The 26,592-nt window shown below is 45.4% G+C and overlaps 1 protein-coding gene across 2 annotated transcripts in view; it reads left to right on the top strand.

Moving 5' to 3' along the window:
• The window catches only part of EPB41L4B (erythrocyte membrane protein band 4.1 like 4B), an 839,761-nt gene that overhangs the window by 355,350 nt on the left and 457,819 nt on the right, over nt 1-26,592 (top strand). For both annotated transcript variants that reach the window (XM_082258285.1, XM_082258286.1), the window contains exons 8-9: nt 15,575-15,662; nt 22,991-23,079. In XM_082258285.1, the coding sequence (XP_082114411.1) occupies nt 15,575-15,662; nt 22,991-23,079 (177 nt within the window). The remainder of the gene's footprint in view (nt 1-15,574; nt 15,663-22,990; nt 23,080-26,592) is intronic.

Raw genomic sequence — 26,592 nt, 5'->3', positions numbered from 1 at the left:
GCCACCAGAAGGTACGCTGGAGCAGTTCAGTAGTCTTGCGGATACCAAAGTGACCAGCGAGTGTGTGATCGTGGCAGAGGCCCAGAATATTGACCCAAAATCTTTCAGGAATAAAGATTTTATTGTTGTGCCACAAAAGTCCATCTTTAATTTGTAGAGTAATTCCGGGAGGAGGTGGCATTCCTCTAGATCGGGCATCACTAAATGACGGCCCGCGGTCCGTTTGCGGCCCGAGCTGCTGCTCTGTCAGGACCGCTGCGATCAGCTGCTTGTTTTCATCTCTGCCTCTGCTGCTGTCATTAGCAGAGCAGGGTGGATGACCGGAGGCGGGACTGTGACTGGGGGCGGGACCGGCATTGAATAGAGAGAGGCAGCTGCCTGGGTGATTGGCTGCTGGGAGGTGGGAGGTGATTGGTTGGGAGTCACACAATCGGCTGCCTCTCTGCTTGCAGTGTTGCTGTTCTTCTGCCTCTCGAGATTGCCCCGCCTCCTGCTCTCCGTTCTGTGTGTGTAAGGTGGGAGAGTGAAGGGAGGACAGTGCTGTGAAGTTGTGAAGGATGATTGGGGAGCAGGGGTAATGTACAGGGGGGTAGTGTGGTGTGTGGGGATTCATGAAAAGGGGAGCAATGCTGTGGGGGTGATATGTTAAGAGGGTAGTGGTGTGTGTTGATGTAAAGGGGGCAGTGCTATGGGGGTGTGTGTTAACAGGGCAGTGCTGTGTATGTGTGTGGGGGTGATATAAGGGGGCAGTGGTGTGTGTGTGTGATGTAAAGGGAGACAGTGCTGTGAGGGGGATGTGAGAGGGGCAGTGCTGTGGGGGGATAGGTGAAGGGGGCAGTGCTGTTGGGGTGATATGTGAAGGGGGCAGTGCTGTGGGGGGATATGTGAAGGGGGCAGTACTGTGGGGGGATATGTGAAGGGGGCAGTGCTGTGGGGGATAGGTGAAGGGGGCAGTGCTGTGGGGGGATATGTGAAAGGGGCAGTGCTTTGGGGGTGATATGTGAAGGGGGCAGTGCTGTGCGGGGATATGTGAAGGGGGCAGTGCTGTGGGGGGATAGGTGAAGGGGGCAGTGCTTTGGGGGGTATGTGAAAGGGGCAGTGCTTTGGGGGTGATATGTGACGGGGGCAATGCTGTGGGGGGATATGTGAAGGGGGCAGTGCTGTGGGGGGGTAGGTGAAGGGGGCAGTGCTGTGGGGGGATATGTGAAGGGGGCAGTGCTGTGGGGGATATGTGAAGGGGCAGTGCTGTGGGGGATATGTGAAGGGGGCAGTTCTTTTGGGGGATAGGTGAAGGGGCAGTGCTGTGGGGGGATAGGTGAAGGGGGCAGTGCTGTGGGGGGGATAAGTGAAGGGGGCAGTGGTGTGGGGGGATGTGAGAGGGACAGTGCTTTGAGGGTTATATGGGAGAGGGACAGTGATGTTGGGGGGGATGTGGGAGGGACAGTGCTGTTGGGGGGATGTGAGAGGGACAGTGCTGTTGGGGGGATGTGAGAGGGACAGTGCTGTGGGGGGGGGGGGTAGGTGAAGGGAGCAGTGCTGTTGGGGGGGATAGGTGAAGGGGGCAGTGCTGTTGGGGGGATAGGTGAAGGGGGCAGTGCTGTTGGGGGGATAGGTGCAGGGGGCAGTGCTGTGGGGGGATATAAAGAAGGGGGCAGTAGTGTGGGGGGATGTGAGAGGGACAGTGCTGTGGGGGGATATGTGAAAGGGGCAGCACTTTGGGGGGTGATATGAAGGGGACAGTGGTGTGTGTGTGGGGGGGCTGGTGATGTGAAGAGGGACAGTGCTTTGAGGGTTATATGTGAGAGGGACAGTGATGTTGGGGGGATGTGAGAGGGACAGTGCTGTTGGGGGGATGTGAGAGGGACAGTGCTGTGGGGGGGGATAGGTGAAGGGAGCAGTGCTGTTGGGGGGATAGGTGAAGGGGCAGTGCTGTGGGGGGATAGGTGAAGGGGGCAGTGCTGTGGGGGGATAGGTGAAGGGGGCAGTGCTGTGGGGGGATAGGTGAAGGGGGCAGTGCTGTGGGGGGATAGGTGAAGGGGGCAGTGCTGTGGGAGGATATGTGAAGGGGGCAGTGCTGTGGGAGGATATGTGAAGGGGGCAGTGCCTTGGGGGGATAGGTGAAGGGGGCAGTGCTGTGGGGGGATAGGTGAAGGGGGCAGTGCTGTGGGGGGATATGTGAAGGGGGCAGTGCTGTGGGGGGATATGTGAAGGGGGCAGTGCTGTGGGGGGATAGGTGAAGGGGCAGTGCTGTGGGGGGATAGGTGAAGGGGGCAGTGCTGTGGGGGGATAAGTGAAGGGGACAGTGGTGTGGGGGAATGTGAGAGGGACAGTGCTTTGAGGGTTATATGTGAGAGGGACAGTGATGTTGGGGGGATGTGGGAGGGACAGTGCTGTTGGGGGGATGTGAGAGGGACAGTGCTGTTGGGGGGATGTGAGAGGGACAGTGCTGTGTGGGGGGGGGGGGGTAGGTGAATGGGGCAGTGCTGTTGGGGGGGATAGGTGAATGGGGCAGTGCTGTTGGGGGGATAGGTGAAGGGGGCAGTGCTGTGGGGGATATAAAGAAGGGGGCAGTGGTGTGGGGGGATGTGAGAGGGGCAGCACTTTGGGGGGTGATATATGAAGGGGACAGTGGTGTGTGTGGGGGGGGGCTGGTGATGTGAAGAGGGACAGTGCTGTGTGTGGGGGGGGTGATGTGAAGAGGGACAGTGCTGTGTGTGGGAGGGGGGGTGATGTGAAGGGGAATAAGCAGCTGCACAGAAAACATGCAGGGGTACCATTGACTCTTAAACGCAATGAAATACAAGATGCGGTTTCCCACACATGGAAATTGCATGGTGCAAACGCATCATGCATTTTCCATGCGACTGCATTTTAAAAAGGTGCCAGGGCTTTTTCCCAGCAGAAAACGCAGACACAGCAGCCCATTCAAATGAATGGGCTGTCCTGCCTGCACAACTGGGCTGTGATGTAAAGAATCCGAGTCATCACGCAAAAATGCAATCCGGACCTCTGCTGGAAGAAAATTTTACTATCGGACCTCCATGAATTTTAATTCAATACCCCTGCTCTAGATGCCTGTTTGATTTGGAGTAGTAAGTCTTCTTGTAGCAACAGGAAGTTCCCCGAAGACAGGATTGTATCTGGGATCACAGATTCTTCCGCCACACAGAACATGCGGGAGAGCGCATCGGGTTTAGTGTTCTTTGATCCCGGCCTATAGGTAAAGTGGAAAGAGAATCTTGAGGAAAAAAAGAGGCCTGACGTGGTCTTAAACGTTTTGCAGGTATTCCAGATTCTTATGGTCTGTGTATACCAGGATTGGATGAGCTGCTCCTTCTAGAAGATACCTCCATTCTTCTAGAGCTGCTTTAATTGCCAAGAGTTCACGATCACCCACATCGTAATTCCTTTCTGCAGGAGACAGTTTGCGTGAGAAAAAGGCAACGGGATGCAACAGTGCCTTCGCTCTTTGGCGTTGGAATAATACTGCTCCAACTGCTGACTCTGAAGCGCCACCTCCAGGACATAAGGTAGAGCAGGGTCAGGATGTTGGAGCACAGGTGCGGAGGTAAACAGGGTCTTCAGGGTTTCAAAAGCGGTTTGTGCCTCAGGAGTCCACTGGAACCGAATACCCTGTCTGGTCAACTGGGTGATAGGAGAAATAATTGCAGAAAAGTTGTTGATGAATTTCCGGTAAAAGTTCGCAAACCTCACAAACCGCTGTACCCCTTTCTTGTCTGTGCGGCCGGCCAGTCTAAAATGGCAGACACTTTTTTGCGGATCCATCTTGATGCCCTCTGTAGAAAGAATCAGACCCAAGAATTGAATGTCCTGTCGGCTAAATTCACATTTTTCGGGTTTTGCGTATAAGCCATGTTGCCTGAGTCTGGCCAAAATACTCCTTGCATGCCCATGATGATCCTCCAAGGTAACAGAAAAGATCAGGATATCATCAAGATATACAATGACAAATAAGTCCAGAAAGTCTCGGAAAATGTAATTTATGAAATGCTGGAAGGTGGCCGGGGCATTACAGAGTCCGAAGGGCATTACAAGGTACTCCAAGTGCCCAAAACGAGTGCGAAATGCAGTCTTCCACTCGTCACCTTCCCGGATTCGTACCAGATTATATGCCCCACGTAGATCCAGCTTGGTAAACACGGTAGCAGAACGAAGTCTCTGGAATAGTTCTGGTACCAGGGGTAAGGGGTAACGGTTTTTGATTGTGATCTTATTTTAGTCCCGATAATCCACACAGGGTCGGAGAGAGTGGTCTTTCTTTTCCACAAAGAAAATCCCTGCTCCTGCCGGGGACGTGAAAGGGCGAATAAAACCTTTCCTTAGGCTGTCATCAATGTACTCCTTTAAAGCTGCGAGTTCAAACTCTGTGAGGGGAAAAATTTGTCCAAAAGGTATTTCGGCTCCAGGGAGGAGCATGATTGGACAGTCGTATGGTCTGTGGGGAGGAAGAGTCTCTGCTCCTTTTCAGTAACGCAAGTTCGCTAGGTGGCCACCAGGTCGTTGGTGCACTCTTTTACAACGTTTTATAAAGTGGATGTGTTGGTATCTGTGGATGCTTCCTTTGGCCGCAAGGTTTTGCAGGCTGCTTTTTAAGAGGATCTGATCCTCTTTGAGGGTGTTTTTTTTTTCAGGTGGGCTCTGGTTGTTCGGTTGAGCCCCTGTTTCCTGGTTAACTAATATTTAGCCTTAGGAATTTTTTCACTGTTCCCACCCCTCATGTTTAACACTGCTTTGGGACATCCCAACTGTTATGAATACCAGGAGCTGTATCCATCAATGAACGAAAAAGAAAATGGAATTTTTGACTTACCGTAAAAACCATTTCTCTGATCATTGATAGACGCAGCACCCACCCCTCTGAGGAGTTATTCTCCTGACACTGCTTGTTACAAAATTGAGTGGCTATAGTAGAGAGAGGGAGTATACCCCCTGGGACTGCCCATGGGTGTAGCCAGAATTTTTTCTGCCTAGTGTCCTACTCCTGTGGGGGGCAGTATAACCCAATGGTTATGAATACCAGGAGCCGTGTCTGCCAATAAACATCAGAGAAATGGATTTTATGGTAAGTCAAAAATCCCATTTTTTTTTTTTTTATCATTCTAACATACATGCAATGCAGTATAAATCAATCAATCAAAACATGAAGGAAGTGTTCATGTGTCATGGAATCACTTGATCAGTAAACGTGTTTTGAGGTTATGCTCTTCCTCAGAGCTTACGGACTATGTCTATTCCACATGCTTATATACACCAGATTGACTCAATGGAGCCACCCTGGGAGGTGTGTGCAAGTCCAACCCCCTGCAGCGGGGGGGGGAGGGGGGCGTAGATCGGTTATCCGCCAAAAGCATCTACTCCCACATATGTGCATGTTGTAGAAAAAATATAATGTAAATAATCACATCTAAAGTAAAAATACAGTACTTGCAATCACAAGCAACCTTAATTGTTGTTGAACAGGCGTCTTTAAAACAGTCAGTGCTTCAGTGACCATACAAGTGAAGTTAAATAATGTTAAAAAGATCCTCATTAATAAAAACCAAAACAGAAGTGTTCATAAGGTGTTATATCATGCATACCAACATGATTCTTGTTGTTCCCACACATTCTCATGTAATACCACATTAGAGCCCACTAAAACAATCCCAGTGTTAGTAGGTGGCAGGGAAATCTGTAATAAGCAGGGTTCATACGGTCATGAAAATCCTGGAAAAGTTATGGGACTTTGACATGACACTTTCCAGGCCTGGAAAAGGTATGGAAAATGAGTAAACCCCACTAAGTTTTGGAAAAGTCATGGAATTTTGTGCAACTATTTAATTTAGAAAATGTCTCCGGGCCCCCTGTATTCTGTGAGAGCGGGGGACAGTAAGTGGGACTATTTTCTCTGTTTCGGGTTTAGGCGGATTAATCAGCCGCAGCGCGCTGCACAGCTGAAGCCTGGTCACCAGCCTCTTCAATATGAATAGACCGTCACAGGTTAGGAACTCTGCGGCGGATTGATCCGCCTAAACCTGAAACCAAGAAATAGTGCACTTACTTTCCCCGATCCCAGGGGATTACCAGCGGGGAGGAAGGGGGGGCGCGCACTGGGGGATGTCAGCCGGGCTGCCCGCATCGCCGCACTGGGGGGTGTCAGGCAGCACTGGGGGGGTGTCAGGCCGGTGTCCGCCGGGCCGCCCGCATCGCCGCACTGGGGGGTGTCAGGCCGGTGTCCGCCGGGCTGCCCGCATCTCCGTGTGAAGAAGGCAGCGGCAGGAAGAAGGTCAGTGAGAGTGTCTGAGCACCCTTGTTTTGTGTGCTGGATAAGAGGGGGATGGGATGGGATGGGACAGCTGCACAGAGATGAATTGAACTTTTCATATTCCTCCTGCTGTCACTGAATGCTTGTTACTCCTCCTCTCAGCGGCTGCAGAAGGAATATGGAAAGTTCAATTAATCTATATGCAGCTGCCCCATCCCCCTCCTATACAACTTCCTTTGCTGGCCCCCCTCAGTGCTCTTTAGCCCCCCTCCCCGTGCTCTTTAGCCCCTCAGTGCTAATAACCCCCCCCAGTGCTCTTTAGCCCCCTCAGTGCTTTTCATCTCCCCCCCCATGATCTCTGGCTCCTCCAGTGCTCTCCACCCCCCCGTGCTCCCTGGCTCCCCCCTCAGTGATTTCCAATTCCCCCCCCAGACAGTGCTCTCCAGTCCCCCCCCCCCAGTGCTCTCCACCCCCCTGCGCCTTCCAACTCCCCTGCAATGCTTTCCAAACCCCCCCTTAATTCTCTCCAGTCCCCCCCCCCCTGCCATTCAGCTCCTCCAGTGCTCTCTGCTCTCCGGCCCCCCTAGTGCTCTTCTAGCTTCTATCATGTCCGCAGTTCTTGACCTTCTCTTGTATCATGTCCGCAGTTCTTGACCTTCTCTTGTATCATGTCCGCAGTTCTTGACCTTCTCTTGTATCATGTCCGCAGTTCTTGACCTTCTCTTGTATCATGTCCGCAGTCTCTGACCTTCTCTTGTATCATGTCCGCAGTCTCTGACCTTCTCTTGTATCATGTCCGCAGTCTCTGACCTTCTCTTGTATCATGTCCGCAGTCTCTGACCATCTCTTGTATCATGTCCGCAGTCTCTGACCATCTCTTGTATCATGTCCGCAGTCTCTGACCATCTCTTGTATCATGTCCGCAGTCTCTGACCATCTCTTGTATCATGTCCGCAGTCTCTGACCATCTCTTGTATCATGTCCGCAGTCTCTGACCATCTCTTGTATCATGTCCGCAGTCTCTGACCATCTCTTGTATCATGTCCGCAGTCTCTGACCATCTCTTGTATCATGTCCGCAGTCTCTGACCATCTCTTGTATCATGTCCGCAGTCTCTGACCATCTCTTGTATCATGTCCGCAGTCTCTGACCATCTCTTGTATCATGTCCGCAGTCTCTGACCATCTCTTGTATCATGTCCGCAGTCTCTGACCATCTCTTGTATCATGTCCGCAGTCTCTGACCATCTCTTGTATCATGTCCGCAGTCTCTGACCATCTCTTGTATCATGTCCGCAGTCTCTGACCATCTCCTGTATCATGTCCACAGCCCCACACTTGACCCCTGAGTATAGACAAGAGTAAGCGCCGCATTTGTGCATCTGTGCCATCCATACCAGTCCACCTGCACCTCCATCATGACTGTGGCTTGGGCCTAAAGAGTAAGCGCTGCATTTTATGCATCGGACTGTGCCATCCATACCAGTCCACCTGCACCTCCATCATGACTGCCTGAACTGAAGCTTTATCCCCAAGCAGGAGCGGCCATTAATCTTCTTTCTCCAGTTACAGTATATTGGACAAATTACAAGTTAACTTTATGGGGGTAACACAGTTTCAGCTAAAGTTAGTGTGTTCACAGGGTAGCAATGCCAGGGAAATATAGCTTTAAAATGTATGGCTTCATGATGAAAAGTATGAGAGGTGGCTGGAGAAAGATCAGAACCTGGGACGTGGTAAATGTACACTGTGTCGTAAAATGTTTGACATTTCGAACATGTGAGAGGCAGCCCTGTCTAGCCACGCTAAAGGTGCAAAGCACCAGTCTGCAGCTGCGTGCTCGACAGCTTCCAATCCGATCGCTGGCTTTTTCACCCATGCGCCTGAAGTGACACCGGCTCCTAGCTGCGGCAGCGGTGCTTCCATCTCATCCACTGTAAAACAAGGGACCATTTTGTCACGCTGTATCCAGAAACTAAACCCTAACTGCAGAGGTACTGTACACTACAAAGATTGTCATTTATTTTAGTAAAAATATGCTGGGTGTGACATGGATTTTCTTCTTATTTAACATGTATACATAGACGTTTCATGAAACTTTAGGTCATGAATTTTTACGTGAAGTCATGGAAAAGTTATGGAATTGTATTGGTAAAAATGTGTATGAACCCTGAATAAGTTATGCCTGCAGTTATCACAAAGACATATTCTTGTGGAATTTATTAGAACATATTGCCCATCGACTGACCGATTTAATGGGAGCTGGGTCTCCTATCTCAGAGCCCTAGAACGCACGCTCATGCTGCTGACAGGAAGAGTAACTGTGTATTGCGTTCCAGACCGGGCTCGCCTCCTCTCACGTGCCCTCTCTGCAATTATGTGACACGATCACGTAGCACATGCATCTTTGTCACCTGATGCATATCACACTGGGGAGCAAGCTATGCCTATTCCTAGCTTGAAGAGGGTCCTACCCGACCAGCTGCATCTACATGTGTCTGGGGCTCCTTCCCCAGCAGTGTGCTAGATGCCTAGCAATACCAAAGTAAATAAACCGGGACTGTGTGTGGCTCCAACTATATGCCTAAGATGCCTTTATAGCACACTCGTAACTACATGTAAAAGTCTTAATTTAGTTGTAAATACACCCAAAATGATGCATACATAAATATACAAGTATAAATGTATACTTTATTTATATTAATAAATTCATATAAATGTATACTTAATATTTGAACAACCCCAGTATGTTTGAAGGCAGCAAGGCATGCATTATCCAGTCAATAAGTCTACTTAAGAGTCTGCCATAACATTGGGGCCTACCACACAGCGCAGGAGAATTAATGTAATGGTGTTTTGTGAAACAGTATAAATCCTCGCTATAAAACTTTAGCAAAGGGATATTAATAGCCTTCACAGTAACCTGAGATAATGCAGCTTATATATCTATAGCAAAGATTACAAAGGGAAAATGTTCTGTGTAAACGTGGTTGCTTTCCAGCAATTATTTTTCTCTTTTGTTCATTGACAGACACAGAGCTCCATATTCAGAACCATAGGGTTATATTGCCCCCTACAGGAGTAGGACACTAGGCAGAAAAAAAAACTTGGCAACGCCTATATGCAGTCCTAGCTGGTACACACCCCCTCTGTGCTATAGGCCTTCAGGTTTTTTTCTGCCTAGTCAAGAGTAAGGACCTAGCTCCGGTGGGGGTGGTGAGTTCTGGTGGGGTCCCTCCTTCTTTCTGCTGCAGGGTGACAGGTGCACTGTTCTCGGGTGCCCCTGTGGTAATCCACGTGCAGTGCCTTTGATGGGTGGGTCCCCTAGCGGTGCTAGACACATTTTGTTGGAGGGTTCTACTTTTTAATCATGGAGTCTCAGGAGCATGTTTCCCCACCTGACCCCCTCTTGGAGGAAGCAGGTTCCTCTGGGTCTCAGCCCTCCATTGATGCACGGACAGCGTCCTGGAATCCTTTGTTTTCCGAGTGGAGATTACGTTTGGGCTATGGGCTAGCAGAAAGCACCCCCCCACCCGCGCTCTCCCCTGCCTCATCTGTCTCGTCAGATCCTGAATCTGGCTCTTCCGCTACAGACCTAGCCCACCCTGCAGGGCTTGTGGCCTTGCTCCCTGATCCATCAGATAGTGAGGATGATTCCTTCACAGCTGTAGCAGCACACGAGAACGCGCTGGTTGACGCTCCGAATAATTTAACAAGGGAGGTTGCAGCTGAGGCGGCTGCGGAGATGGCTGTCCCTTTTGGCATTTAAAGGCAGTCTTGCACAAAAGTGTTCCCTTTTCCCTCCTATTTTGACAAGTTTGTCTACAAATATTGGGAGCGTCCAAAACGTCTTTGTGGTTCCAAAATGCTTTGTGGTGAGGTAGCCCTCTGAAGAGTCACTCCTCAGGAAGTGGACTGTCCACCAGTGGTGGACCCTCCTGTCTCCAGGTAAATAAGGCAACCAAGATTCCAGTAGAGGAATCCTTGGCCTTCAGGGATCCAGACTCTGCCTTTCTATGTTCACTATTGCTGGTTTGGCGCTAAGGCCGGTCCTGGTCATTGCCCTGGAGTCGCAAACACTCAGTGGCCTAAACTTTTTCGCCATCATCTGGGGGGTGAGCAGATTCCCCCTGCCTTTGTTGAGTTGGCGGACCAGTTGGTCCAGGGAAAGCAATTTGTCTGTGATACATCTTGACGCGGCTCCCTTGATTTCTAAGCTTTCTGTTTTGGCAGTGGTGCTTAGGCGTGGGTTGTTGCTTAAGTGTTGGTCTGCTGACTAAACCTCTAGAAGAAAAAAAAAAGTTCTGACTGATTTACTGTTTCAAGGCTACCCTGGATCGCATTAATAACTTCCGGACTGGAAGGTTTTACCCCCTAATGATATTTGATGACCTCTAATTTTTTTTTTTTTTTTTTTACTTTCTGCTAAACATTCCCAATAAAAAAAATTAAAATCTAATTTTTTTCATAATTTTTAGGCCAATGTGTAATCTGCTACATATTTTTGGTAAAAAAAAATCCCATAAGTGTATATTGATTGGTTTGCGCAAAAATTATCGCGTCTACAAACTAGGGGAAAGATTGGTCATTTTTTTTATTTCTATTAACTTTTTTTTACTAGTAATGGCAGGGATCAGCGATTTTTAGCAGGATTGTGGCAGACAGATCAGAAACCTAACTGACATTTTTGACACACTTGGGGGGACCAGTGACATCACTACAGTAATCAGTGCTAAAAATATGCACTGTTACTGTACTAATGACACTGGCAGGGAAGGGGTTAACACCAGGGACAATCAAAGGGTTAAATGTGTCCTTAGGGGGAGCTTTCTTTGTGGGGGATAGGCTTGCTGAATGAACACAGAGACCTTTGCTCCTAACTGACAGAACAGCGTTCTGCCATGTTTACAATGGCAGACTTCCATTCTGTCTCCACAGGGAGCATTCGCGGATGCCCGGCAGACATTGCAGCCGCCAGACCCACTGATTGGCTCTCCCTGTAACCATGTGGCGCGTGCGTGCCCCCACTAGCGGTCTCGTGAAATAACATACAGGTACATTATTTCGCGGGACAGAGCCGACCTGCCGCAGTATAAGTACTGTGGCTTGTCAGCAAGTGGTTAAGAGTCTCACGGGAGCGAAGAACATCTTTCTTCTGCAGTCTGGGAAGGTGAAAGAGCCTCATCGCAGACATGGCCTTTCTTTCTCGGCATACACAAATGTTTTGGGTCCCTCAGGGTCCATTGACAAGGGTTCAAAACCTTTCAAGCCCTCTTCGGAAGGGTTCCAAGCGGCTCTGGTCTGGTAAGCCGAGAGCAGGATTCTCTACAACCGCAGACTGCGATTCCAGTCATTCTGGTGGCCCCAGACTGGCTTTGCCAGTCTCGGTACGCAGACCTGGTGCAATTGGTCGCTGATGTCCCTTGGAGACTGCCTTTCAATGAGGATCGGCTGTCTCAAGATGTTTTGGCATCTGCAGAAGCTTCCTTTGGCCGCAAGATTTTGCAGGCTGCTGTTTAGAGGGTCTGTGACCTCTTTGAGTTTGTATTCAGGTTGGGCTTCAATTGTTTTTTTTGTTGAGCTCCTCTTGAGCTCCTGTTACCTGGTTTGCTTTTTGTGTTTAGCCTTGGGATTTTTTTCGTTGTCCCACCCCTCATGTTTGGCACTGCTTTGGGACATCCCTATGCTCCTAGTGTCCTACTCCTGTAGGGGGTGAAAAAACCCTATGGTTTTGAATATGGAGCGCTGTGTCAGTCAATTAACTCGGTAGGTACAAAAATCCTATTTTTCCCTTGTTTCTCTTCTTTCCCTAGTTCATAATTGTTATACACCAATTGATGTAGAAAAAATTGTAATAATTTGTAATCTTTTTTTTTTTTTTTTTTTTCCTAAATTCACAAAATCCTTTGTACATCATCTAAAACTAGGAGCCTGGTTGACACTGTGAATTGTTAACTGGCACTGTTATAAATGTATCTAAACCCCAATCACTAAAATATCATAGAAGCTTTACCATGTTAATGTAATTTCAAAAGTAGTAATCAAGGTTTATAAAGCTGCAGCTTTCATTAAAATTACACCTTGTGATTCTGCCATGAAGGTCCTTGTTCAAACATGTTCTGTTATGGGGGAACAACTGTGTTCAAGCTATTGCTTCTGTGTTGTTACCCTGTCACATTCATCTTTGTTATAGACTGCAAGTGGCCATGCTGCAGCGGTCTATTGCTTAACCCCTTGTCGCCGACTGTATGCAAATATGCGGCCTCTCGGCGTATGGTTCTTATCGCAGAGGGAGTGTATTTTTGCATGAATTGCTGCCATTACACCTGTGCCATGTTTGCACGCTTCTAGCACATTTACTGTCGCCTAACTGACAGTTTTTGGATCACGTGACAGCCAATCACGGCAGTCACGTGATCTAAAGCTCTGCTCTGCCTCCCCCTATCCTAAACGTCTTAAAGGGCGGGGGGGGGGGGGCGGGGTGCCAGCACTAAGAGGTTAAAGAAAAAAGGATGGTGCTGCACTCCAAATAATAAATATAAAGCTGGGGGCAGTAAGATACCTGTGCCTGAACCACCGCTGCACACTCAGAACCACAACACAAAATAGATAAAGGTCCGGCAGCAAGACAAGATGCTGTTAAATTCAATAAAATCTTTAAAGCATCCATCAAAAGGGGAATCTAATACATAGCAAAGTTGATGCGTTTCAACCCTGTCCTGGGCCTTAGTCATTTTATGTCTTGATGGATATTTAATAAAGATTCTACAGATTTTTAAGGGCATCTTTCCTTAATGGTCCATTGTTATTACTATCAGGAAACTAAACCTGAGCAATGGTGTAGCAGACGATGGGGGTATTGCATGTAGACATGAAGTGGCTGAAATGGGCTAGAGAATTTCAACAGTGCTGCATTACTAAAAAAAAAAATATATAATTTGTAAAAACAGAAAATGACAGTTGTTAGATGTACAAGCATTTAACAAACTAAATGGTGTTGGGTTAGGGTTTATAGCTACTGTTTAATTTTTGCTTCTATATTTGCCCCCACAGCACTGCATGGACCCTTCAAAATTGGCTATGCAAATGTCAGCCCTCTTAAAGTTTGAATTTGCAAATCCATAGATACACCCCTGCCCAGGTACATGATAGTGCATGGGAAAGCCAAAAAAAAAGATCATTAAACCCTAACCATTGCATTATATGTTGGAGAAATCCAGAAACTTGAATCAGAGACACTTTGCAAAAGCACTGCTAGCACTAAAGGGACAAATCCAAACCTGTCTTGATAGTTTGTATTGCCAGTTTGGTACACCTGCTAATGTAATCGGTGTTCCCACCATTTTGCTTTAAAGGAAACGTGCTGAGAAAAACAATGCTCCTTCCATTGCTGACCTCCATCGAAAAAATGCCAGTTGCCTGAAAATAAAGCCAGTAAAGCTTCCTAGATGCTTAACCCATTGACTTGGAACAAGCATGCTAAAAATAGGCACAAAGTTAGAACTCTTGATCCGCATGCTTGTTCTAAGTGTTTTACTCTGAAAGGGAACTGAAGAGTCGGAAGGGTCAGTAGTTGCAACCACCATGATTCTTGGCATAGTTTCCTCTAACTGTCATTTATAAGCACTGATCTTAGCTGGTGCAACATGCATTCAGTTCAAACTGAGGACAACAGATACAGTTGATTTGTGTGTACACGCTGGTGTGGTTTTTCATGAGACAGGGGTGCTTAACCTGTGTTCCGCGGGTCCCTCTGATGTGGCCTGCAACCTCAAACCAGGAAAGCGCATGCCTATGCTCTGGGATGGCGGTTCAGCAAGCCTAGATCGCGATCAGCTGGTTGCTGACCCACTATCTCAGAGCATTCGATTTCGAGGAGCCGGCAGGAAACAGACAGCTGCTAAGGGAGCATGAGTGGCGTAAGCCGGTGCTTCCTCTATAGCTTTTCACCTGGGACCTTTCTAGCAGCCTGGAGAGCGATGTCAGAAGAAGTAGTATAAGTAAAGGTCCGTGTATTTAACATCACATACACTGCACTTTTGCAATTGGTGTATTCACACTTCTAAAAAAAGGTTGTTGGGCTGCTTTCACACTGATCCTTTCCTGCAGGTTTGCTACACTGAGCCATAGACTTTATATTCTATCCTGCGGGTAATTTTCTGAATGCAGGAGTGTTGGTGCACTTTCAAAAAGTGTACCACACCCGCAGGATATAATAGAAGTCTATGGTTCATGCAGCTAACCCACAGGAAAGCTACAGGAGCACTGCCCTTCACCCACGGTGCAGGTAAACCGCAGTTCATCAGTGTGAAAGCAGCCTTCTAGGGGGCTCAGGACAGTGAGGGCTTGTTTACATTGGCAGCTTTGGGGGGTGGTAAAACCACATAGTTTATTGTGGCCTGCGACTGGCTGCCACATCACTTAAGTGACCCTCACTCTTCAAAAGGTTGAGCACCCGTTTCCTAAGATTTGCATCTTCTTTCTGAGTCCCCATGAATGAGCTCATCCTCAAATGTTGGAAACGTTTATAAATGTCAGTCAGCACTTTGTTTTTTTATGATTTATTTCAAGGCTTCCCCACACCAGTTTTTGCAATTTTTTAATGATCTAGTTGCAGATTTAAGAATTTGTCGCCAGACTATTCAATTCAGCAAAATTCTTGAATTGCATTTAAAGTATTTTATGCTTGCTATTTACCTATAAAACCATTCTGTAGATATTCAAAAACCTCGAGATTGCGGCTGTGCGCCACCATCTTGAATGTGTTGTCAGCAGCCCCAACAGACTCAAATCTGCCACTTAAGTAATTCTCTGCTATAGTATTACCCTTTTGCGTCTTCCCTGAAGGCTACCTAAAAAAATATGTAAGCGGCGAAGGGAGGGGAGGAGTACCTGGACTAGTACAGGCAGTAACTGGACACTCCTAGGTAGAGAAGAGAACTAGAATGTTCAAGGAGGGAGTGCCTGTGCTAGAAAATTGAAAAGTCAGTTTTTCTAACAAGTTCAAAGATGCTAGATTTGTTGAATTTTATATCCTTTATAGAAAACACAGCAAGTAAACATATAAATACTAGACTTTTCAGTGTTTTCACCTGCATTTTGTAAATTGATGACCAGGTCTCTTTATGAGTATAGCAGCCATGTTGCATACTTGGACCCTGATCGACTAGAGAACTGGCTGCATGGAAGAAGAGAACATTGGGTTAAAATTAGGCACTAGCTTCTGTAGCAGTTTTAACCTGTATTTGTTCTTCTGATTTGACTCGAGTTTCTATTTAATCTTTGGTTTTTTTTCCCCCCTCATTCTAAGGGGTAAAACACCAGCCCAGGCCGAGCTATGTTACTTGAATAAAGCGAAGTGGTTAGAGATGTATGGAGTTGATATGCACATTGTCAAGGTAAATTATTTCTTCTTTTGTTATACCACAATTTTATAAAATGTAATTTTTGTTTAATTAACACTTAGTGTTGTGGGGCTCTTCATTAACAAACATTTTATCAAGAAAGGTGACTTAGTCGCCTGACAAGTCGCGCTCCATTTAGTACAATGGAACCATTCTGATTGGCGTGACTCAAGTCGCTCCAACTTAGAAAAAGGTTCCTGCACTATTTGAGAGCAACTTCGGAATGGCTTGCATTGACTTCTAACCACTTACCCACTGGGCACCTAAACTCCCTTCCTAACCAGACCAATTTTCAGCTTTCAGTGCTCTCACATTTTGAATGACAATTACTCATGAAACACTGTACCCATATGAAATTTTCGTCTTTTTTTTTTTCTTTCACACAAATAGAGCATCACTTCTTTTTTTTGTGCTATAAATGAAAAAAGACTTAAAATGTTGTAAAAAAAAAATGCATTTTTCTTTGTTTCGGTTTTAAAACTTTGTAAATTTAGTAATTTCTCTTCATAAATTATGGCCAAAAGTTATACTGCTACATATCTTTGGTAAAAAATAACAAAAAACAAGTATATATTATTTGGTCTTTGTGAAGGTTATAGCGTCTACAAGCTATCGTGCCAGTCGTAAACTGATCACACCTGATGTACTGCCGGCCTATCTCACTTTTTGACAAGCCAGGAAAGTATAAATACCCCCCAAATTACCACTTTTCGGAAAGTAGACATTCATAGTTAGTCAGGTTGAAAAAAGACACAAGTCCATCTGGTTCAACTAACAAAAAAAAAAAACCAGTATTGAAAACTCAACCATACAATCCCATTTACACAATCCTATACCCGCAGTTGATCCAGAGGAAGGCGAAAAAAAACCAGCAAAGCATGATCCAATTTGCTACAGCAGGGAAAACAAATTCCTTCCTGATCCCCCGAGAGGCAATCGGATATTTCCTGGATCAACTTTACCCAAAAAAATTTTTAGTACCCACTTACTGTATATTAAGTACACACAGGAAATAATCCAGACCTTTTTTAAAGCAATCTAGTGAGCTAGCCAGAACCCCCTCTGGAGGGAGTCTATTCCACATTTTCACAGCTCTTACAGTGAAGAAACCCTTCCGTATTTGGAGATTAAATCTGTTTTCCTCTAGACGTAAAGAGTGCCCCCTTGTCCTCTGTGTTGACCTTAAAGTGAACAACTCAACACCAAGTTCACTATATGGACCCCTGTATTTATACATGTTGATCATATCCCCCCTTAATCTCCTCTTCTCAAGAGAGAATAAATTCAGTTCCTCTAATCTTTTCTCAAAGCTGAACTCCTCCATGCCTCTTATCAGTTTGGTTGCCCTTCTCTGCACTTTCTCCAGTTCCCCGATATCCTTTTTAAGAACTGGTGCCCAAAACTGAACTGCATATTTCAGATGAGGTCTTACTAATGATTTGTACAGGGGCAAAATTATATCTCACTCTCAGGAGTCCATGCCTCTGTTAAAGCGAAGTTCCGGCCCCGGGGGTCAATTTGAGCTAAAAATACCCCAATAATGGATAGCCTCTGAACTGTCCCGGGTCGCATTTACCTGTAAGAAGAAATACTTACCTTGAAAATTTCTTCTATATCGCTGCCATCTCAGGTGTGGGCAGCTGAAGCCGCAGCATCCCTCTTCGTGTCCTCTTCCGTGACGTCAGAGTGCCACAATGCGCCTGCACCGGCCCCGCTCGTCATTTCCGGTGCAAGCACGGTATCCCTGCACAGCTTCTGGGCATGCTTCAACGAAGGGGGCTACAAATATTGGATAACTGAGAAATATCAGCAATAAAGGCAGTGACTGCCGACCAAAAGGCACGGATAGGAGGACACTCCCAGAACATATGGAAAAAGGAGCCATCGGCAATAGTACATTTGGAGCAGAGTGGAGAAGGCAGTGTACCTATTTTGTGCAAGAATACGGGGGTATAGTACGCTCTATAAAGAAACTTCAGTTGGATAACCCTATCCCTGGAGGAAATAACAACAGGTATTTGTTCAGGAAGGACGTCATGCCACACCTCCTCCGACAATTCCGGGATATCCTCCCGCCACTGAGACTCAATCACCGCCAACCGTTTGGAATGAGAATGTAAAAGCCGAGTATAGTATGTAGAGACCAGCTTCTCGTGTGAGGAGTCAGAAAGGAGGTTTTCCAAGGGGGTCGGTTCCAGTGAGACATCACGAAGGCCAAATTGCACGGCCGCCGTGTGTCTCAATTGCAAGTAGCGGAAATAAGCCGTGGAGGGCAGACCGAAAGCAGATTGCATGTCCGCAAAGGACCGGAAGGTTCCCCGGACATACAAATGGGAAATAGATTTCACACCGAGATGGGACCAAAAAAGACCGTCGTCTCTACATCCTGTAAGGAAGTTATTCCACTGCAAAGCTTGGTGTCATCTGCAAAGACTGAAATGGTTCTTTTAATCCCAGATTATTCATGATTATATCTTTTATAAAGATATTAAAAAGTAGGGGTCCCAACACTGAACCTTTGGGTACACCACTGGTAACTTTAGACCATTCAGAGTAAGAATTCACTACTCTCTATCTATTTAGCCAATTTTCTATCCAATTACAAACCAATCTTTCCAAGCCAGTAGACTTTACCTTACACATTAGCCGTGTGTGGAGAACTGTGTCAAACCCTTTTGCAAAATCCAAGTATCCAAGTATATTCCAAGGTATTTAGTAAGAGGCATGGTGAGTTTTTTTGAAGTTGTAATTTTTTCAAAATGAAGATTTTTCTTTTTTTTTCATAAAATTGTCATATTACCCAGTTATTTTCTCACACACACTGTATAGGCATACTTGCAACTACACCCCAAAATACCTTCTGCTACTCCGGAGTATGGCGATACCACATGTGTGAGACTTTTACACAGCCTGGCCACATACAGAGGCCCAACATCCAAGTAGCACCTCCAGGCGTTTTAGGAGTATAAATTACACACATAATTTCCTGACAACCTATCGTACTCCTTGGAGTACCAGGACAATGTAAGCAACCTCAAAATGACCCAATTTTAGAAAGCAAACACCCCAACGCATAATCTAGGAGGCATAATGAATCTTTGGAACGTGTCATTTTTTTTCCTCAAGTTTTTGGAAAATGTGGAAAGAAAATAAAAGTGCATTTTTTTTTTATTTTTTTTTACACAAAGTGGTCCATTTATAAGATCTTTCTAACACATAGCATGTACATAGCAAAAATTACACTCCAAAATACATTCTGCTGCTCCTCCCGAGTATGGTGATACCACGTGTGAAACTTTTACACAGCCTAGCCACTTACAGAGGCCCAACATTAATTTAGCACTGTCATTTACCCATTACACTTTTGTGAGGCACAGCAGGGTACTGATAAGCACTGTAGTGGCACTGATGAGCACTGATGTGGCACGGATGAGCACTGACGTGGCACGGAATATGGCATGGAAGAGCTTTGATGTGGCATGGATGACCACGGATGAGTCATGAGGTGGTATGGGTGGGCACAGATGAGGAATGATTATGGCATGGATGGACATGATTGAGGCACGTAGGGCATGACTGAGGCAGCAGGTGTGAGCGGTGCTGCTGTCATTCCACTCCTCGCACGCTGTACCAATCGCTGTGTACAACGTGTGAGGAAAGAACTGAACCGGACATGCACCGGTTTGTTGACAACTTATCGCTCTGTCCAATGATGCAGTAAAGGGCCGCTGTCATTGGCCCTTTACTGCGATCTGTGATGCACTGGGTCCCCTGAACCCAGCAAGCACGAACGCTTCCGTGTGCGTGCCCCAAGGGGCGCGCGGAAAGCACGTTTCTTGGAGGACGTAATTGTATTCCCTCCCAGAATAAGCTGACCGCGCTGTAGCCATCATTTCGCTATGGCCAGGTTGGCAAGTGGTTAAAGAAGTTGTTTGCAAGCCGCGCTATAGGGGGGCGGCTTCAGAGTCGAGCAACTGTGAAGCCGCCCCAGTGTGAGCCTAAGGGCTAAACCATGTTGGTAATTTTGACATCCTGCTAATGAGTATTTTTTTTTTTTTTTTTACAAATTCTTTGTTAAAGAACCTGCAGTACAGTACAAATCAGTCAAAGCTTTCATTATGAAGTACATAATTTAACTCATTAAAAATAATACATAATATCATTATGATGTAATTAAAATGTTACGTTGGTGCCTGAATTTTACTTTGTGTCAGCTGATTGCAATCCCCTGTTCAGTAGTGTTCAATCAGAGAGAGAGCGAAGCAGCGCTAGGAGTCGTTCAGCTGTTCTGTTGTGCGAACAAAAGGCATGCTGATAGGAGTAGAGAGCAGAGTGACATACAAACTCCTCTTTTGCATCTTCATTCACCGAAAAGAGTAGCACTTAATTTAAATGTACACAGGTTCCAAAAAATCCACATGAATGCTAGAAAGTTGACTTTACCAAATAATTAGAAAGTGAACTTCTCATAATACACAAAACATTTCCTCAAGGGTACTATCCCATAGTTGCAAAGATATGATAAAAAGCACCTACTTTAGCTGTGCCCACAAGGAAAAAAGTAACCTCAAATCTTAAGATAATACATCAATAAACTATTGTTAAATTAAAAAGAAGTTAAAGTAAATAAAAATAAAGTAACGGTAAGTAAATAGAAAGTGAATAAATATAAAGTGAGGTATATGTAGCACCCTCTAGTATGTGTGCTAGATGCAAGATCGGTTTCTGTTAGTGTAGGTAAATTTATTTAGCTCAGGGCTAAACCTGAGCTGTGAATCTGGGTCAGGGTTCAGTGACTCAGGGCTGGATAATTTAAAGTGTTACTAAACCCACAACAGTAAAATCTGTCTATAGATGCAGAATAGCATGCTTGTAACTTGTGATTAATCCTCTGCGTTGTGTCTGCGTTGTGTCTGCGTTGTGTACAAAGGCTGTGTGATATTGTATGCCTGGTTCTTCCCCCCACCTGCACGTTCACTCTGGACAAGTCCAGATCAGCACAGTAAGTTTAGTTCAGCTGCACATGCTCTGTTTGGTCTCTATTGCAGGATAGAACACTTCCTGGTTTTAGCTGATCTATTCAGGTCACATGGTATTAACATCACACATGCGGTCGTGTATACAGATCTTAAATGACAGCCCGGTCCCTCCCTCCTCCTCCGTGCTCAGTAACTAAAAAAGAACACAGTGGGTGGGGTGTCACATCTTGATTGATGGATGATTTTTTTTTTTTTTATTGGGAGGGTACATGTGATCAGCACAGGGCCAATCAGCACTGTCCAGACATGTTCAGACAGATAATTAGGGGTCTTGAAGCCTGATAGGACAATTGTGGGAGAGAAAACTCCTCCTACAAACTATCAGCACTCACTGATACAAGTCGATTGCTGTAATTGCTATATACAGCTGATGAGAAAAGGTATTTAGCAGTTTATATTTACTAAAATCATTGCATTTCCATGTTCTGTGTACTGTGGGAGACCAGATATAGTGAATGCAGGATCTGAGTTTAGTAACACTTTAATCTTTCAGCTTTCTGGCACTTCCCCCTGGTCTGGAAGTGTGTAGAAACTTCCAGAGTAGGAGGGTGGGAGTAAGGAGGGGCTACCATGCATATTTATGAGGCCTCAGCCAATCCCCAGCAATGGGATGGCAGGGGGCAGAGCTTACCTCATAAATAGACATGGGCTATGCCATCAGGGGCAGTTGGGTGGAAGATAAATATTTAGTGCTGTGGAGGCTGTCAGTGGCCCCTTAGGGTGCCCCCTAGTCTGGGGGGGGGGGGGGCACCTTTGGCTGGGGCCTCGGGTGCTGGAAGGATCCTGACACAACACATGTAGGAAACCTATCCTGGAGCAAGTGTAAGGACAGTGTGAGTACAGAAGCACTACTGGGGACTTACAAGGGGTGAGACTGCCACATGTAGGTGCAAGACATGTCATATTCTCCCTGTTCACTCAGTTCTCCCACGTTGTGCCAAGTCTTCAATTCCTTCCCTGGGAGATCTCCTGCGAGTCAGCCGGGTGGGCTGGTGAGAGACAGTCAGGAGGACTGTGGAAGAATGTTAGCCTGAAGCGCTAGTGAAAGCGGTAGCTGCTGCCATGTGGGTTGGCAGCGCCTGAAGAAGTGGTGCTGGGGCCAATAGCCACAGGAGGAGTAATGCAAGCGGATCACTAGAATTTCTACACAAGAAGGGACTTGGAGTTCTTCCTGAAAAGGGCCATTGCTAAAAATCTGACTGCCTGTCGGATATCCAAACAGTGACTCAGCTAGTGTCTGCAAGTGTGTGCTGGAGGAAGAAGTTGGAGCTGTATATAGGAAGCGTGTCCCTGAAGATGTTAAGTTTTGTTAAAGTCAAGTGGGCATCCCATAATTTCCCATTCCCATCCAAGTTATTAACCCTCAATAAGCCACAAAAACCAAGCTGCGGACTGGTATGTCTCAGGAGTGCCTGTGAAAATTTGGTGTGCCTGACTGTGCATGGTGGGGGATCCCAGTTCATCTGTGGCTCCTTAGGGGGTGTGCTACATCTAATATATCCTGAAACGCATTGATGAATAGGGGGGTTACCTAATCTGTTTGATCTGTATATTTAAGCGCACTTTATGTACCTTTTATGTATTTATTTATATATATATATATATATATATATATATATTATGAGGGCTGAATTGCTTTAGATTTCCTTTTAATGTATTAAAAGAATGTTATTAATGTATTATCTTAAATTTTAGGTTTCATTTTTCCTGGGTCTATTAATGCTAGAAATTTGCCTTAAAATGGATACATCAGGTAGATTAATACAAAAAAATCACAGGTTTAAAAGATCAATAAGGGTCTACAGAGAGACATCCAGTCAGATTTAGGTCAAAAACACTTTCTCCCAAGATGGCCAGCCATGAATAAACTTGACCGTTCAAGAAGAGAGGAGGAGTCTGCAGTTTCTATCCCTAATTTTGCAGAGGAAGAGAAGGGTGGAACATACAGTGTAAAGATGCTCTAACCCCTTCCTGCCAGCCTCCTCCTGGACTTTTAAGGGTTCTAAACGCAGGGAGGCAGAGGCGGGCATTTCAGGTCTGATTCTGATCACTAGAATGCATCGGCAACTTTCCTGTAAATCGCTGGCTACCATGCTGGGGGCATGCTCTCAGCACAGTAAGTGGTTTACACAGGGCCATATATATCCATGCAGCTGGCATTAAGAGGTTTATCTGTTTTAGATCTAGTTTTGTGTTTGTGATCTTGCACCTGCATTTCTGGATAACACACTTTGATATTTGTACATGTTTTGCTTGCTTCCTAATTTATTTTTATGTGTTTAGGGTAAAGATGGCTGTGATTACGCTCTTGGACTTACCCCAACAGGCATCCTAATATTTGAAGGTTCAAACAAAATTGGTTTATTCTTCTGGTAATATATTTTATACCACTTCTTGTCACTCCTGATTTTACATTAGCTTGACTCTTCAATTATTTTTTCTTTATAACTGCAAAGGTTAAAATAAGGTCACAGTGGGGCAGAATCAATTGAACTTTTGCAACACTTTCCAGATGGCATGGGCCCTTTCAAAACATCCTTTGCCTATATTATGAATGCCTTGTAACCACATTCTGACAGTTTTTATAGGTTTAGGTAGTTTTTATTGATGGGGAGTCTTCTGGGGAAATATAGAAGCTTCACAAAGTGGTTGAGTAATATAAGACACTCATTTCATACACTTTAAGCTAAAATGGATATATAAAGTAGCTCAAATGAAAGTTAGTGAGCCTAAACTCCCAGCTATACCAAAATAGATAATGAAGACACTGTTATCTGTTGCCTTGGACCAAGTTGTCTCCAACATAAGATGATATGAAATGTTCATGTGTGATTTCGCCCAGGTCTTTTTATATAATCGATATAATCATAGGTTTAAAACTAATATAAATTTCGGAAAAAGATTGAGATTCCTATGGACATTAGAGAATTTGAATGCATTCATGGTCAGTTTAGTGAATGTTTGTGTTTGAAGGCTCCTCTGTGACACTTGCAGACCTTCAAGCCAAGTCTGCTTTCTTGAAAACCGACTTGCTGGATTTTGACAGTTGTTTCCCTCAGATAACTAATGCCTGTAAGGCTCTGCCTCCCCTTCCATTAGGCACCACAATCAAGTATGCCTAATACAAACTTAAATGCCTGTATACCTTTCTAGGCCTCATGCAGACAAGCTTATGAAAATAGCATTTTCGCTTCCAGTGCAGCATCTGAGAGAGAGGCTCCTCCCACCTGAAACAAACATAATAGTCCACCTTTAAAAAAATGTCACTCACACCTGATCCACAGGAGCTTCAGACTCCCTGGCCAGCCTGCCATCCAACTCAGGGGGCTTTGGGTTGTGCAGGTCAGAGGCAGCAACTCGGAGCAAGCTGGCCCCCACCTGAGGTTTCACCCCTACTAAGGGGTATGCAACCATCCCCCCGGATGCACTAAATGTCAATGAGCATAGAGGGGGTGAATCGGCGCTAATTTCTTTATAAATAATAAATAAAACCAGGCATAAAAATATATGATGATCAACTTCAATCAAATAAATAGTGTGGGGAACTGTTAAAAAGGTGTGGGAAATGTTGCGTAGTGATGGTAAATAGAAACGTGAAGATAAAGTGCTGGTGCCTATAAATACACAGATAATACGTGGCCACAAAATATATGAAATCCTTAAAAATTATAAAAATCAATGCAATAAAGTGCAACCAATGAAGAGGATGAGACCCAGGAGAGCCTCTCCTCTTGTGCACATCACTGGATCAAGATGGGGCTCAGGTAAGTATGGGGGGGAGGGGCTGCTGCGCACAATGTTTTTGTAAAAAACCTTGACCTTGGGTTCACACTTTTGCGATGCAGACACCACATGTGATTCGCACAGGAGTTACACCGCTTTCCTGGGCACATCAAATGCGATGTCTGTGTGGTGCAATTTCAGCCATAATTTAGTATAGCAGAAATTGTATCGCATCCACACCAAAATGGTGCAGGACCCTTTTTTCCCCACACCTAAATCCCATCACATGGGTGTTCATACCCATGCAACGCGATTCTGGCAATCCCGCAGCAGATTGCACCCGCAGCAGATTGCATGGACGCCACGCGATTGCAATGCAGTATGGCAAAAGCACAGAATCCCCTGCATTTCTAGCATCGCATAAGTATGAACCAGGGCTAAGCCTTTACAACCTTTTTACGTTCAATCTGAGTTCAATCCAGATTAAGGCCTGGTTCACACTAGTGTGATTTCAGTCGCGCAGAATCGCATGCCAATGAAAATCACATTGTTTTAAAAAATGCCAGTTTACATCACCGCAACAACAGTGGGATCTTGGTAAAGCGTATTGTACTACTTTGGTATGATTCCAGCGTGACTTTTCCTCTATTGAATATGCAAACCACATCCAACATGCAACCAAGTTTCAATACATAGTACATTGCATTAATGTGAACCCAGCCCTATGCTAAAACTTCAATTAGAAATGAGCAAACATTAATTATAAAACATTACAGTATGCATATTGTGATACAAAGTGTTAAATCATTGCAAAAATGCTGATCTATTAGTACTATACCATATGTGAGGATGCCTGACTCCGTACAGATGAGGTACAGTCAGGTCCATAAATATTGGGACATCAACACAATTCTAATTTTTTTGGCTCTATACACCACCACAATTGATTTGAAATGAAACAATCAAGATGTGCTTGAACTGCAGACTTTCAGCTTTAATTTGAGGGTATTTACATCCAAATCAGGTGAAAGGTGTAGGAATTGCAACAGTTTGTATATCTGCCTCCCACTTTTTAAGGGACCAAAAGTAATGGGACGATTGGCTGCACAGCTGTTCCATGGCCAGGTGTGTGTTATCCCCTCATTATCCCATTTACAAGGAGCAGATAAAAGGTCCAGAGTTCATTTCAAGTGTGCTATTTGCATTTGGAATCTGTTGCTGTCAACTCTCAATATGAGATCCAAAGAGCTGTCACTATCAGTGAAGCAAGCCATCATTAGGCTGAAAAAACAAAACAAACCCATCAGAGAGGTAGCAAAAATATTAGGGGCTGCCATATCAACTGTTTGAAACATCCTTAAGAAGAAACAATGCACCGGTGAGCTCAGCAACACCAAAAGACCCAGAAAACAACTGTGATGGATGACCGAATAATTCTTTCCCTGGTGAAGAAAACACCCTTCACAACAGTTGGCCAGATCAAGAACACTCTCCGGGAGGTAGGTGTATGTGTGTCAAAGTCAACAATCAAGAGAAGACTTCATGAGAATGAATACAGAGGGTTCACCACAAGATGTAAACCATTGGCGAGCCTCAAAAACAGGAAGGCCAAAATATAGTTTGCCAAACAACATCTAAAAAAGCCTTCACAGTTCTGGAACAACATCCTGTGGACAGATGAGACCAATGTTATTCCATGGCCAAGTCAATCACCTGACCTGAATCGGATTGAGCATGCATTTCACTTGCTGAAGACAAAACTGAAGGGAAAATGCCCCAAGAACAAGCAGGAAGGAACTGAAGACAGTTGCAGTAGAGGCCTGGCACAGCATCACCAGGGATGAAACCCAGCGTCTGGTGATGTCTATGCGTTCCAGACTTCAGGCTGTAATTGACTGCAAAGGATTTGCAACCAAGTATTAAAAAGGGAAAGTTTGATTTATGATTGTTATGCTGTCTCATTACTTTCGGTCCCTTAAAAAGTGGGAGACACATATACAAACTGTTGTAATTCCTACACCTTTCACCTGATTTGGATGTAAATACCCTCAAATTAAAGCTGAAAGTCTGCAGTTAAAGCACATCTTGCTTGTTTCATTTCAAATCCATTGTGGTGGTGTATAGAGCCAAAAAGATTAGAATTGTGTTTATGTCCCAATATT

This window comes from Pelophylax lessonae (assembly GCF_965119305.1).
Source record: "Pelophylax lessonae genome assembly, chromosome: 5".
Lineage (NCBI taxonomy): Eukaryota > Metazoa > Chordata > Amphibia > Anura > Ranidae > Pelophylax > Pelophylax lessonae.
This window is presented reverse-complemented; position numbering and strand designations above follow the sequence as displayed.